The 15,178-nt window shown below is 38.7% G+C and overlaps 2 protein-coding genes across 6 annotated transcripts in view; one reads left to right on the top strand and one right to left on the bottom strand.

Annotated features, from left to right (window-relative positions):
* The window catches only part of LOC107666023 (lysosomal protective protein-like), a 7,812-nt gene extending 4,095 nt beyond the window's left edge, over positions 1-3,717 (bottom strand). The window contains exons 1-10 of the mRNA XM_016457112.1: positions 3,604-3,717; positions 3,199-3,359; positions 2,990-3,101; positions 2,807-2,857; positions 2,158-2,244; positions 1,615-1,770; positions 1,430-1,521; positions 1,094-1,178; positions 914-1,005; positions 749-827 (exon numbers count right to left, since the gene is read on the bottom strand). Of these exons, the coding sequence (XP_016312598.1) occupies positions 749-827; positions 914-1,005; positions 1,094-1,178; positions 1,430-1,521; positions 1,615-1,770; positions 2,158-2,244; positions 2,807-2,857; positions 2,990-3,101; positions 3,199-3,359 (915 nt within the window). The 5' untranslated portion in view covers positions 3,604-3,717. The remainder of the gene's footprint in view (positions 1-748; positions 828-913; positions 1,006-1,093; positions 1,179-1,429; positions 1,522-1,614; positions 1,771-2,157; positions 2,245-2,806; positions 2,858-2,989; positions 3,102-3,198; positions 3,360-3,603) is intronic.
* A 1,557-nt stretch (positions 3,718-5,274) lies between these two features.
* On the top strand, positions 5,275-14,617 carry LOC107666089 (nuclear receptor coactivator 5-like). Of its 5 annotated transcripts, XM_016457199.1 has the most exons (11): positions 5,275-5,386; positions 7,585-7,845; positions 8,055-8,162; positions 8,968-9,025; positions 10,206-10,418; positions 10,521-10,633; positions 12,017-12,146; positions 12,239-12,438; positions 12,651-12,855; positions 13,656-13,741; positions 13,827-14,617. In XM_016457199.1, exons 2-11 carry the CDS (start codon positions 7,683-7,685, stop codon positions 14,432-14,434), a joined length of 1,884 nt encoding a protein of 627 aa, XP_016312685.1. In that variant the 5' UTR covers positions 5,275-5,386; positions 7,585-7,682; the 3' UTR covers positions 14,435-14,617. The 5 variants fall into 5 exon arrangements, with proteins under 5 accessions (XP_016312685.1, XP_016312688.1, XP_016312687.1 ...); XM_016457202.1 differs by lacking the exon at positions 7,585-7,845; XM_016457201.1 differs by lacking the exon at positions 8,055-8,162.
* Positions 14,618-15,178: the final 561 nt, after the last annotated feature.

The following is a 15,178-nucleotide window of genomic DNA, read 5'->3' as shown; positions in this document are numbered from 1 at the left end:
GCCAAATATTGTCCTATCCTAACAAACATCCATACATCAATGGAAAGCTTATTTATTCAGCTTTCAGATGATGTCTAAATCTCAATTTCGAAAAATTGACCCTTATGAATGGTTTTGTGCTCCAGGGTCACATATTATTAAGAATGTTGGTAACCAAGCAGTTGATGGTCCCCATAGACTTTCATAGTATAATTCTATGGAAGTCAATGGGGACTAGAAACTGCTTGATTACCAACATTCTTCAAAATATCTTCTTTGTATTCAGCAGATGAAAGAAACTCAGAACAGCTTGAGTGTCAGTAAATGACAATTTTTCTGTTTTGGGTGAAGAATTTCTTTAAAGAGACCATTCACCCAAAAATGAATTTATAGTCCAGGGGTCACCAGACTCGGTCCTGGAGGGCCGGTGTCCTGCAGAGTTTAGCTCCAACCCTAATCAAAACACCTGAACCAGCTAATAAAGGTCTTACTAGGTATACTCGAAACTTGCAGGGAGGTGTATTGAGGCAAGTTGGAGCTAAACTCTGCAGGAAACCGGCTTTCATTGTATGGAAATGAGCATGAGAACTGCTAAACATGTCCTTTTGTGTTGCACAGAACAAAAGCAACTCGTACAGGTTTGAAACAACATGAGTGTATTAGTAACGAGCAAGTGACAATGCTCATTTTCATTCTGAGTCAATAAGCTATTTGAAAATGAGACTCTGTATTCCGAATCCGAAAGCAACACATAAACTGGTTTCTCTACCTCGTTCTGCGCTTTGGACCATGGATGGTTGAGGAAGTGGTGGCCCATGTCTCGGATCACAAACTGGCCGTTTTCAATGCTGGTTTCAGAACACAGAACAAAATGACACTGGAACGTCTTCTTATGAACTGACATTAAACCGTTACATAACTGATCCAAGCTCACCTGACTCTCTGCTGAACACCTCCGGCACAGGGTGCATACAGGTTATAAATGTTGAGTCCTGAATTGTAGACTATAGCTTGAGCTGTATAGAGCTAAAGATTGATAGAAAGATAAGAAAAGATTAGTAAAGAATATGTGACATGACATCGTAAGCCATTAGTAGAGCACCGTTTAACTTACAGAAGTCGAGCAGTTCACATCCTGGTTATCGTAGAAGTTACACACTCCATCTTTGCAGCAAAAAGTCTGCAGGTCATTCCACAAGCTATGCATAAAAAAAAAAAAAAAGTAAAAAATAAATACACAAAGCTACAAAAAAACAATACATAAATAAAATTCACAAATAAATTATTAATTTTATTACAATGTATTTATTTTTTGCCTGTTGCAAGTAATAGTGACACGTGCCTTCACATCAAGCACCAATATATAAGAGTACATGTATAAAAGAGTTGTTAAATAGAGTCACACGAAAAGAGTCACGAGGTAAAATAAATAAATAAATAAATATCACACCTGGTCCCAAGAAGTCCATGATAGTACGCAAAATAGACCAGTGAGTTGTCATTTAGTTCATAACTGGACAAGCCATTTCCAACTGCAATACCCTACAAAACACAAATACACACACGCCATACACTCTGCTGGCTCAATGTCCGTGTTGTTTATGGGCAATACAGTCAAAATAAAGTCCCTCCTACCTGTAAATTTATGCTGCTGTCCTCCATGACGATCTCAGCCAGCGTTGGAATGTAAATGCCTCCGTAACTCTCGCCAGTCAAGAAAAACTCATTCTTGCTGAACTCAGGAAACAACCTGAAGAATTCTTTCAAGGCCAAGTAGTTGTTTGTGGCCACCTGGAAAGTCAGCGATTATACGGTTATCAATTTGGTTTTTGATCATAAACAGTTCAATTAAATATTATCTGTGCCACACCATTAAATACTCATATATATATATATATTTTTTTTAACACATGTCCGAGCCACTCTCAGAGAGACTGTTTACTTTAGCTGCATTCATCGTGAAACTTGCTAATTAGCACATTATTAGTTAAGGCGATTTGCAAAGATTCATTAAAAAAACCTTACACTCACCTCTTCTGTAGATGAGGCTGGATCACGAATGATTTGCGCGAACATAGATGGTTGTGTGCACACACTGCCAACACACATTTCAGTTCAAACAACTTGTAAAAGTGCATGTAGCATTATATGACCCCTTTAATATGATTTAAATCATACCTCTGTGTCATTGGTAGTGTACTTCTTGTCGTCAGAGTAGGAGAAGCCGACACCTGCTGGTGACTCCAGGTATAAGACATTTGCAATCTGGAAAAACAGCCCATGTTTAGTACAATAAAGCTGGTTTGCTACAGCCAAGAATAAAAAACCATAAGAGCATGTGACTGGCTTGAGGGAAGTCGTGGCCGGGAAGTCGTGGCCTAATGGTTAGAGAGTCGGACTCATAACCCAAAGGTTGCGGGTTCGAGTCTCGTACCGGCAGGGATTGTAGGTGGGGGGAGTGAATGTACAGCGCTCTCTCCCACCTTCAACACCACGACTGAGGTGCCCTTGAGCAAGGCACTGAACCCCCAACTGCTCCCCGGGTGCCGCAGCATAAATGGCTGCCCACTGCTCCGGGTGTGTGTTCACGGTTTGTGTGTGTTCACTGCTGTGTGTGTGCACTTTGGATGGGTAAATGCAGAGCACTAATTCCGAATATGGGTCACCATACTTGGCCACATGTCACGTCACGTCACGTCACTTGAGGAAGTGTCATAGTTCAGTTACCGAAACTGACCCCAAGACTTCCTCATTTCACACCACAGAAATAACTCATTAATGCTGAAGTATATGTAGGCTATATATGCGTATAAGTCAAAAACCATACCTTGTTCCAAGCATAAGGATTATATTCTAGAGTTGCACCGTCATCTTGGATCTGTGAATAACCAGAGAGAAGGGATAACACATTATTTAAAGCATTTATGCTTTTAAATATTTTAATAAAATTAATTGTGAAACATCAGTGCAGTTATTTAAAAAAAAAAAAAAAAGTGTTGTAAAATCTCACCAGGAAAGGTCCGTGTTCTGTGAGCAAACCATCCAACGAGCTGCATCCTGGTCCTCCGTTTAGCCACAGAACAACCGGACTATTGGCCGGATCTTTCTGAGACTCAACAAACCTGAACAACAGGAACACAATAATGTTGGACATTTACATATGAGAATTTTCAAAACTATTCTTTTAAATGGAAGTGAAAGTCGGACAGTCCAGCTTACCAGTAGTGAAGGTGTTTGTTATCTGCCACATTGAAGTATCCAGAATAATGCTTGAAGCTGGGCTGTTTTGAAAGTCCAGGAAGATATTTGATCTCATCTGCATCTGGAGCCCCAGAAGCCTCCAGCACCCCCAGCAGCAAACACACCAGCACAAGATGCATCTGAAGCACAGCAAAACACCACAGTTACGGACTTAACCTTCTTATAGAAAAGAAAACTCATCAATTATAATAATCTGAAGCAAAGAGGTCACCAAAAACCAAAAGGGTAATCATCTAACTCAGAGCACTAACCAGGAAATTGAGGGTTTATCCTATAATGACGGTGAAAATCTGACGCATGGACGGATATTATTCAGCTAAAGAAAGATTAAAATTGTGCACAGTATTGTTGTATTAGTCTTACCTTTCCAGGTGTGGGAACAAAAACGTTCACCGGCTAGTAAATTGTTTAAGTAGTCCCAAAATTCATGTGACTTCAACTTTCCCGTGATGAAGACACATGATGTTTTTCGTCCGCGGTGTCAAAATAAAAGTGCAACAAAATTTAAGCTGTCAATTATTCTAAAAACAAAGAAAACAACCTATAAATAAAGAATTATTTATGTTTTCATGCTCATATTGAGGCCAGTATTGTAAATACATTATAAAACACTTTTTGTGCTAATTTTGTGAAGGTAATGCAACAATAAATAAAAAAATAGGTTTACTATTCATACTTTAATTTTTAAGATACTATGTACTTCTAAATGTATTATTTTTTATTTGCAAGTCGGTCTAAATGGAAGCTAAGGATTGTTTTTTTTTTTTAAAGACAATTATTTGTACCGGAATCGTTGTTTACAAAGGAACATTAGAACTGGTACTTTTATTTTGGAAACAGCGTCATCAACACAGTCTCTATTACACTCCGGAGCAGAAGGGGGCGGTAATGCACCAATAAGCTGGATGCCAACTGCCGTTAAACTGGAAAGAAGAAGAAGAAGAAGAACACAGTCTCTAAGAAACTCGCAGTTCCGCACGGAGTTCAACAATATGTAAAACAATAGTATTATTCTGTGTTACAGGTATTTACAGATGGGTCTAAGGAGCCAGAGTCTGGGAGAACAGCAGCAGCAGTTTATATTCCTACTTTTAAAATAAAAATGGCTAAAAGATTATCAGATCATGTGTCAGTTTTTACTACCGAATTATTAGCTATCATACTAGCTCTACAGTGGATCGAAGAAGTTCAACCAGATAGAACTGTGATATGTACTGACTCAATGGCTGCGCTCACTAGCCTACTAAGTGGTAAATCTGAAGCTCGGCAAGACTTAGTATTTGAAGTTTTACAAAGTTTGTTTAGAATAAGGCAGTTAAGGATAGAGGTACGATTCCTCTGGGTGCCTGCACATGTGGGTGTGGATGGAAATGAGGAAGTAGACTTGCTAGCAAAGAAAGCATTAAATCATACACAAATAGAAATTAAGTTAGCTTTAAGTAAAGCTGAATTCAAGAGAGTGATATCATTTGAAGTAAGTAAGAAATGGCAAAAGTTATGGAATAATGGGTCTAAAGGAAGACATCTTTTCCAGATTCAGGAGTGTGTTGGAAATGAGAGGAAAAGATACGGAAATAGGAAGAAAGATGTCATCTTATCAAGACTAAGAATCGGACATTAAACTATAGTCTTTATAAAATAGGTAAGCATGAATCGGAAAAGTGTGACAAATGTGGAGAATTAGAAACAGTGAAACATATTATTGTTGAGTGTTCTGCATATGAAAGGGAGAGATTTCAATTAATTCAAGAATTAGGATGGCTGGGAGTTGATAATATTTCTTTAAAAGTATTGTTAGGAAATGGGTCGAGGCAATCAAGAGTGCAAGAAAATATGTTTAAATACCTGAAAAACACAGGAACAATAGATAGAATCTAGTTTTTTTTTTATTTTATTTTTTTTCCTTTCCCTTCTGTATTTCTTCCAAATTTATGTACACTCCAAACTCCAGATCAGTAGGTGGCGGTAATGCACCTATTTCGCTGGTTTGCCAAACCGCCATAAAACACCAGAAGAAGAAGAAGAAGAAGAAGAAGTTCCGCACGGTTGCGGCAGTTTTGCAAGCGGGAGTTTCGTTTTAATTGTTTAACACAAACAGGACGCCGCGAGAAAATCGCAGGATAGTTTCCAGGTTCCCATGGTAACGGTAAGAGTTTGCTTCCATTAACTGACAAAACCTTTCTTAGGAATCAAAAATTCTAGAGCTCTGTACAGCTGCATTCATTGTTATAAATGTAAGCTAAGCTAGCTTGTTAGCTGCCCTGTTAATCGAAGCATCGATTGTTCTTTTTGATTGTTGGAAGCCGTAAATGTGGTTTTGGTAGTAAGAACACAACGTTTGAATCGTTCAACTCGAACATGAACGCACACGATTGAAAAAAAAAAACGAATTTCAAGCAGCGGAGCGTCTACTGTGCGGAGCAACATGGCGCCTGATCGAATCCCACACTAGACGAAGTGTGCGCGGTTTTCCTTACAGCTTTTAAAAGGACGGAATATGCACGGTGTGCATTTTTTTTTTCACAGGAGTACGCGGTCTTTGTCGTTTGCAGCAACATTTGCGCGGTCTTCTACACGGTTTGATTTCGCGTGACCTCACGACACGGTCACAAAATGTCGGAAGGGTTGTTGTGGCGCCGACGAGGAGGATTTTATATGCTGTCCATTTTCACTTGTTGCCAGTTTTCACTGTCTCTGCCTTTTTTAATAATAAAAAGTGGAGGAAATATGACAATGGAGGATGATAGACAGTGTAACAGATTATTAAAATACTAAATCGCGCGAAATTCCATAGTAGCAGTTTGTTTTGACTCTTTCAACAATGTGAGACCGTAAGAACAGGTGTGTTTTACAGGGCCATACTTCTTGAATGTCTAATATTCAAGCATTAATATATTATAAGTAGTAATAGAGTGCCAAAATACTGAATCATAAGAAATATTTTTTGTTTTATTTAAGTTCATATTTTACCTATTTTATTTGTTGTCCAACGCCTGTTCATCAAAATATATAATTCTAACACTAAGATACATTAAACATGTATAAAATCCTGTTTTGATCATTTTATTTGAATTGACTTTAGTTTTAAGTTTTATAACATTTGAACTCTCCCTGTGAAAATTCGTATAGAAAATGCTACAATCCTACAAAACTTTACTATATTGGTACACACTTACCATCTCTAATTTTTCAGAGTACAGTACATAGTATATAATATCTTATAATCCAAAATTCATGTTTTCACTCTCCATTGTTGGCAGTTGATATTCTTGAGGTAGAGTCATCTGAAAAAGTGCAAAATCATTTAGGTGGAACGACCAGCATTCATCTGGTAAGGTATTGAGCAGCTTTGGAAACTCAGGGTATGATATCATGTTTTGCAACTTAAAATGTCACCAGAATGCCAAAGTGGACCACAAAGTCTACAGCATCTGTGAGCTCTTACCGTCCAACTACTGTGAAGAAAACATGCACAGTAACAAGCGGGCCAAGAAACTGTGTGACGATTGCTTTCAGATGTGCGTTGTAGTGGAAAATTTGGTCTAATGGCAAATATTTGACGTTACTCCTTGAGCCATGATGTCCAGTGTCCACTGTGTTTTTGTTGACCTACTGACTGGTTCATCAAGCGTCGCCTCTATGTTGTGGATAGCGATGTTAGCGAAATTTTAAACTTTGGACAACCTGCAAGAAATTTTTGGGGAGCATTTTATGTTTATCCCCAAGAACAAGCCTTATCTTCAACGACAAGCTCGCATATTTTCCGTTGCGTGCTCTGTGGAAACCCGTTTGTGGTCAGTTTTTCCAACAGGTTTTCCTGTCGTCTTCACCCACAGTCTTTCATCAAATACTTGAGAAATGTGTTTCATTTAAAAAAGGCAATCTGAGGAGCATCTTTGCATGAGACTTGAAGTGCAGCTGCAAAATCCAAGGACTCCTGCGATCAAGGCCTCACTAAGCCAAAAAGTTCATTTATTTTCAGCAATTTATTTGGTGTAAGTGACCGTAAAGTGTTCATATGCCAATTGATCAGGCAGCAAAACACTGCATGTGAATTAAACTGCACTTAGAAATTCTACTTGTTGTGAAGTTTCTCAAGTTTGTCTTTAAAGTCAACATGAAACTAGATTGGCACAGTATTTTAGAATGAAATGGGGTATTCAATTAGAAAATTAATAATGTTCAAATCAACCAATCTACATTCAGATATCAAGATGTTTTAATGAAGTAAATATGGTCGATTTTGATTTCATGTTGACTTCTGCGGTGTTTTCTTACTCTGCCCAGTTATTTTACCTCTGGAATCTCTCTTTTCTTACATGTCGATGCATCGTCAATTTCAAGACCTTGGGGGAAATATAGCTAATCAAATAGTCTTGTAACTAAAATCAACTGCAAGCGTTCCTTGAAAAACGGCCATTGAACCTAAAGATCGTAGAGGCATGTCGCACAGAAGAAGCCGGAGTAATACGCCACCCTCGTACACCACCAACAGCAATGACCCTCGTGAGCTGGAGCGACGGATTTTTGTCGGAAATTTGCCCACGGCACACATGGCGAAGAAGGACATGGAGGATCTGTTCAGGCCATATGGGAAAATACAGGGTTAGTAGCGTACAAACTCAAAGCCTTTTTAGACGTTTCGGGAAATTTCATAGTGTTCGCTGCAGTTTTAACTGCTTTAACCCACAGTTCTTTAGACTTCGGTCTAAAAGCTTTGGTTGCGATTTGCAAAAAGCAAGGGAAGCTAAGGCCAAAAATCCACCAAAAAGCGTCTTTTTGCGTAAAACGAAAATGATTGTTCCCTTTTCCAGCTTTGTCCCTGTTTCGTGGCTACGGATTTGTGCAGTTTGAGCGAGTGGAGGATGCTGAGGCCGCTAAAGCCGGACAAAACGGCCGAATTTATAGAGGTTATAAACTAGGTAAGGTCTGATTTGGTATTAAACACTGGAGTGATTTGGGGAGTTGTTACATCAAGTTTTAAATTTTAGCTTAAGAGAATTAAATCATAGGACCAATTAATTGTATTACTGTAATAACTCCAATATGCTGAATCTAATAAAGCCAAACTTTACCTTAAATATGTTCCTTATGCAAATTGCATATTTAAGTTTAATTTTTTTTTCTTTAAGCATTCAGTCTTGAATTTTTGTACATGTAAAGGTATAAATAGAGGCTATAAATCCAAAGGAACGTTTTACAAATATGTTATATTGGTGTCCTGTGACTTTTTGAAATGAATTAATATGCAGATCCCATGTTTTCCCATTTCACTTGTTCTTTTTGACTGCTGCAATTATAATCTTCTTGACTGTATAATTAAAATTATACAATAGTATCTGTATTTATGGCATTTTTTGATTTGCTAATGCTATAATTTGTACTCTATACTCCATTTGTCCAAAGCGGCAGTTATTGTTAGTGGTCTAATAAGGTCTAATTTGAGAGGTGTTTAATAAGTGTTTACAGCTGGGAATGTCAAATACTGTCGTACACATGATGCACAGGTTCACAAGATCCTTTGCTGCTCATTCCCCATCAGTGTAGTACTTAATTTTCAACTGCTATTTAAATTTTGGAAATGTTTATAATTTAGACACAACTTGTCTATTTTCATCTGATGCAGAATGTCAAATGTTCATCCTCTTGAGTAAAAGAAAAACTCGTTTGGCTCTGAAATATTTCCGTCTTTTGTCATATTGAAAGTTTGGATTGGTTTATTTGCAGATGTAAATATGGCAGCGGAGAGACGACAGAATAAAGCCAGGTCAAGCCCTCCACGCAGGTAAAGTATCGCTGGGATTTTTGCTAATGAAGACGACCTCTATCGAGAATTTTGGTAAACGTTTTTCCCTCCACAATGGAATTCATCAAAAGTTCTAAAATGCATAAATATCATTGTTGAGTGCGCAAAAACGGTTCGGACTATCTTTCTCGTGGCTCTTCGGTTTTTAGTTTGTTCTATTTTTTTTTCCTTTTCATCACTTTTAGTTGTGTCAGAATTAACTGAAATAAAGTTGAAAGGGTCATTTGAGTACGTTTCCCCTTGGTGTGTCTTTGTCTAAACGGTGTGGTACTCAATCTGTTCACTTACTATGCACGGTTTTTTCGAAATTGTCCACTGACAGTCGCTGCTTCCTGCTGGAGTCGTTTTCGAAACTCCAATTAACACTCACTTCAGAAGTTTGTTTAATATTAAAATGCATTAAAACATGATCAAAAACCGAATTATTTCATGTACTCAAGTGGGATGGAAACAATTAAAACTAATTTAAGCAGTTCATTCAATTGTTGGATGCGTTGTTTATTTTTGGAGGTTGGTGTTTGTCTTTCAGAGAAAATGAGACTAATTATTTTGCAGTCGTGGAACAGTGCGGTTCATTGCGTTGGTTTATCTTAAAGCGGTTTTAAAATTAAAAACTTTTATGCTTAAAACAAATCGTAAATAATGCTGCTGACCAAACAAAATAATAATGCTGACAAAATGTAATAAAAGTGCATTTTTATCCTGAAACCTGCTGTTCATTTGACTTAAAAGTAACTTTTGGAAACTAACGGATGGACTCTGGTTTTCATGGTTACTTCAAAAGATAATGTTCGACATCTTTCCCATGACATTCATTTTTGGAGAGCTATATTCAGAGTTTGCAAAGGTATGTTTTATAAGAGAAATGATGTGAATTTTGCGACCGGTAAGATTAATTTTCGGCGCTACCCTCTCATGTCTGTGGTCTCTGGCAACAGGACTCTGAAACTAACTCTGAAAGCACTTAATTGATTTTCTGGTAAAAATAATTTGCATTTGCCTACCTACTGTGTTCTTTGTTTTTACCATTTCACTAACATAATGTCTTTTAAGTACTTGATGGTAAAATTCTCTCAGTGAGTTGTCTAATAGAGCTGTTAGTTTTAGGGGTTAAGTGTTTAGTTGGCATGTGTTGATTGAGTGTATTTTGTCTGTTCAGGCCAGCCAGCTCTTACGGGGACAGTCGAGAGCCCCGTCCCCGTTCTCGGTCCCCAGTGCATGGGCGAGATTCTCGAGACCACCGTGACAGTCGAGAGATGAGAAGCGATAGCCGTGAGCTGCGTCCCGGTCCACCTCGGGAGCATGATGCTAGAGGGCCGCCCGATGAGCGATACAGGGGCTCAGAGAGCAGGGAGAAAGATCCTTCCTACAGGTGCACTCACAATACATTTGAGCGGTTTTGTAGTTGTGCATTTATAGCTCTTGTTTTCCTGTGTTGTAACATCATCTAAACAACATTACTGTGCTTCCACAGAGTGGAAGGGTATGATCGTTATTACCGTGGAGAGTATGACTGTTATCGGAAGAAAGAGGAGCCATACCCTGAGCGCTACAGGGAACCCTGGAATGGCAGGAGAGAGTCTGAGGGTTGGTTGAATTGTTTACAACCATAATATAAAGCTGATTTACTTCATAAAGAAAATTAAGATACATTTTTTTATTTTTATTATTTTTATGACCTATTTTAAAGATCAGTAATTTTTTGCATTGTGACCAGAGTTATTATAGTTAAATTCATTTAAAAACTTTTGTTACTTTAAATAATATAACCGTAATATAAAAGTAAAAAAACTTGAAATTATTATTTCACCTAGTTGCAATATTTTAAAACCAAAAATAATATAAATGACAAAAACAATTACTAAAACTAACTGTATTAAAGTCAAAACAGATAATATAAAATTAAAATATAAAACTAGGGCTGCACGATTAATCGAATGCGATTTGTCATGCGCATCTTGTCAGTAAAGCCGGTTCTGTGATTAGTAGTAAATCTCCAGCACGTGCTTTCAGATGGAGCGGCATTTACTACACAGAGCCGTAGTTCACTGACAAGCTACGCAAAATCGCGTTCATAATCGCAGACGATTTAATCACGCGATTATGAAATCGAAGAAATCGTTCTGCGATTATGAAAGCCGTTTGCGTAGTTTGTCAGTGAACTACGGCTCTGTGTAGTAAATGCTGCTCCATCTGAATGCACGTTAAAATACCACATTTAATAACATGTTTTTACTCCAAACTCACTTCATAACGTCAGCCGAGTGTTTGAAATAAATCCTTCTGTGAGATGATGTGGCTTCTTACACAGAATAAGGCACGTTGAATGCGTTGAATTAATGAGAGCAGTTAAATCTTCTGTTTATTCAGCAACTGCTATAGGGATTTTCTGGGATTCTTCTGCGAGGCGTACTTGGAGTTTCAGCGCGAGAGCGCCCTCTGGCCTTCGGATGGAGATTTACTGCTGATCACAGAACCGTGCTTCACTGAAAGATATGCATGACAATCGCAGCTTCTGCCTAATTGCGATTTATCACCTTTGCGATTTAATTTCGATTAATCGTGCAGCCCTATATAAAACTGTAATATATCAAGGATTCTAAAATAATTTTTTTTAGAATAAACTCTTTTTCTTACAAAGTTCTTTTTGTTATGCAGTGGAATAAATACTACTGCAACACTTTTTGTTATTTTTGCATTAAGATTATGGGAATTTTGTGTGAATGAAAATATCACAATGCAAAAATCTTAAAAATCCTTAAAATATTTAAATATAATGAAATGTTCTCTATGGAGTTTCTCCCAAGTATTGGTTACACTATTTGTTCTAACAGTCATTGTCAGCAGCATTGGTAATTCAGTGGGTTAGTTTAAAGCGAACCAAAGTTTCACATGCACACAGTTTTGGTCATAGAGGGAGCAGAGGAGGAGTATATGTGAAAACTTAAGTGTTTGGTTCTGAATTTACAGAGGAGCGGGTGCGTCCAGAAGAGCGCCGGAGAAACGAACTTTACCGGCAATATTATGAAGAGCTGCAGAGGCGCTATGATGCTGAAAGACCAGTGGACTGTTCCGTCATAGTCGTCAACAAGCTGCAAAAGTGAGTCCTGTGACTATGTTCTTGAAGTGATTAAAACATCAATTGTTTTATTGGAGAGCCTGTTACACTTTCTGCTCTGCGGTTGTGTGCAGGGAATATGCCGAGACGGTGGGCAGGAAGGTTCGGGATCTGGGTATGGTGGTGGATCTCATCTTCCTGAATACAGAAGTGTCATTGACCCAAGCTCTGGAGGATGTGAGTCGGGCTCGTACACCTTTTGCCATCATCATCACCCAGCAGCACCAAGTACACCGTTCCTGTACAGTCAACATCCTCTTTGGGACTCCGCAAGGTGTGTGTCCTTCCACAAAGAGTTGATAATATAAGCCAGTTCACCTGCTCATCAGCTTTAAGCTGGGAAAATCCAATGCAATTAAACACCACAACTACTCAAAACCAGCCCAGTGTTGATATGAGATTGCAGTACAATATTTCAGATGTTCGCACATCACTATATAAGTTATAATCTACATTTTGGATGACCACAGCATACTCTTGTTGCAGAGCACAGGAACATGCCCATGCAGGATGCCATGGTGCTGGTGGCCCACAACTTTGACTCTTTTAAAGTTGAACACCGTGCTAAAGAAAGGGACGAGTTAGCGACGAAGGCGGCCAAGATGGCAGATGAGGTGTTGATGAGGGAACCTGACAGAGAAGGTCACCCTGCCTCCCTTCTGACCCACATCACGCTGCTGTCCGAGGGCAGGTAGGCCAACAAATGCTAGCATTCAAAAGTTTATGGTCTGTAAGATTTTTTTTTTTGGTAAATCTGCTAAATATGATAAATTGATCATAAATACATTAAAATGCTTTTTAAAATGTTGATGAGCGGTGCGGCATGTAAAAGTTGAAATTCTTTAACTTGACGCGGCATCTTAAATACGCTGCAGAAAACATGAGACGCGAGCCCAACGGTCATACACGTCCATCTAGCGTGTGTTTAGACAACAATGGAAAAGTAGCACAGTGGAATGGAAAAACGCATTCTGTATAAACAGACCCTTACACCAGTTTTCAGTGTCACATGATCCTTCAGAAATCATTCTATGCTGATTTGCTGCTTAAGAAACTTTTTTTTTGTTTACCAATGTTGAAAAGTTTTTCTCTTGTAGAAATCAATTTTTTTTATGGCTACAAAGTTCAAAAGAACAGCATTTATTTGAAATAGAAATCTTTTGTAACATTATAAATGCCTTTGTCACTTCTGATCAATTTAATGCAGCCTTGCTAAATAAAAGCATAACAAAAATGACTAACTTAGGACTGTTAATTTTTTATTTTTGTAATGCGTTTCTGTTTACTTAATAGCTGGAAAATATTTTTAACGGTGTTCACTTAAGATTACATGCCATTTGTTTGAATTTCTGTTAATGCAAATATGGATTTTTTTTTTTACTTGTCTTCAGTAGCATTTTTTTTGCTGCATTATTGAAATTGCCATTGAAACTCAGGACATTTTACTGGTGTTAAGTGTCAAATATAATGGATCATCTTTGCATCTCTCAGGTTTATGTCTTCAGATGAGTTGGCCAGGCTAATTGACTATCTGAGAGACAAACGTGATCGTCTTGTCCGAGGCAGTACTGACACGGGTAACTCCATAAGGCATTTTAAACTCAATGTTGTATTACGCTTTACACCTCAAGGCTTACCCTTCACTGTTTTTATTCTCTCTAGTTGCACACCCTCCACCAGCGACCCACGAGCCTTCTCAGCCCACACAGCCTCTATCCGCTCCAGCTCAGCCCGCATACACCAGCCTGCCCCTTCATTCCACCCACCTGACCCCTGCGTCCGCCCCCGCCGCCCCCAACCAACAGCAGGAGCTCCAGGCTAAGATCCTCAGCATCTTCAACAGTGGCAGCGGCACGTCTTCAGTGTCCAGCCCCACTCTGGCGCCCCAAATGCAGGGTTACTCTTCCAGCCTCGGCCCTCATACTGCCGGACTCCAGTCTTCTCATGCAGCCCCCGCTGCCACCGGCATGCCCAAAATCGCTGCTGTCCAGCCGCAGAGCAGCATTATGAACCCTCGGCCTGCCCTGAGGCCTCCTGGCGCTCGTATGGCCGGGCCGACAGGCGCCCCGAGACCGGCAGTCACCACAGGCACTGGCATCAACTTTGACAACCCCAGCGTGCAGAAAGCATTGGATACGCTCATCCAGAGCGGACCCATTAACCACTTGGTGAATATGGGATCTGGTGCGGGTCAAGGGATCCGGTCAGCACAGGGAATGGGCCAAAGCATGGATCCATCACCCATATCCCATTATTCCCGCCATTACTGAAATGAATAGATCTGATACGAATCGAGAAGTCGGCATTGCTCTGAATTATCATAAATTATTATTTTTTTGCTCCCGTGTAATTTGTGATAAAAAAAAAAACGAGTTTTCTGTGAAGTCATAGTTTTCTGGTTTTACGGTTTTTGTTTTTTACTCATCTAACCTTTACAGAGCATGATTGATTGTTTAATGCATCAATAAATGAGAGAATTTCTGTTGTTTTATATGGAATTGGTGCATTGTATATACCAGCCAACTTCTGACTTAATAAATTCATTTTTAGATAAAGAATTTTTTGTCTCTTGAATTTGTTTCTCCAGAATAGTTGTGTCCTACCTATTAAGGCTGAAATAAACAGATTTTCTCTTAATTTGCAGTCTGGATGCAAAGTTGTGGAAAGTCAAAGCCAGTCTAGAGATTTTGGGCAGTTGAAGGTGACATCTCACAGAAAGTCATGTAGTGTATGATGGGCACAGATTGTTTTTTTTTTTTTTAAACTTCCAAGACTGAATTTTAGACAGGTTTGATATTTTGAACTGATTTTAAAACGGATTTTAATTTGTCGTGCGTCTACTGCATTCTTAGAATAAAGCTTTATTGCCATTGATGGTTCTATGATGAACTTTTAACCCACTCATCTGTAAATTCAGAACCAAACACTTGGCAAACCCCACCATTGGAAAATTTTTATGCAAACTTTCTCTGCACTCCTAAAAATAAAAGTTTTTTGTTGGCATTGATGGTTCC

The sequence above is a fragment of the Sinocyclocheilus anshuiensis genome, unplaced genomic scaffold, assembly GCF_001515605.1.
Source record: "Sinocyclocheilus anshuiensis isolate Anshui unplaced genomic scaffold, SAMN03320099.WGS_v1.1 scaffold447, whole genome shotgun sequence".
Classification (NCBI taxonomy): domain Eukaryota; kingdom Metazoa; phylum Chordata; class Actinopteri; order Cypriniformes; family Cyprinidae; genus Sinocyclocheilus; species Sinocyclocheilus anshuiensis.
The sequence above is the reverse complement of the archived record's forward strand: the minus strand, read 5'-3'. Positions and strand labels throughout refer to the sequence as shown.

Coding starts and splice junctions, on each gene's coding strand:
- LOC107666089 (XM_016457199.1), top strand. CDS start 7,683: ATGTCGCACAGAAGAAGCCGGAGTAATACGCCACCCTCGTACACCACC. Junction 10,419..10,520: donor GAGAAAGATCCTTCCTACAG/GTGCACTCACAA, acceptor GTGCTTCCACAG/AGTGGAAGGGTATGATCGTT. Junction 12,439..12,650: donor CCTCTTTGGGACTCCGCAAG/GTGTGTGTCCTT, acceptor CTCTTGTTGCAG/AGCACAGGAACATGCCCATG.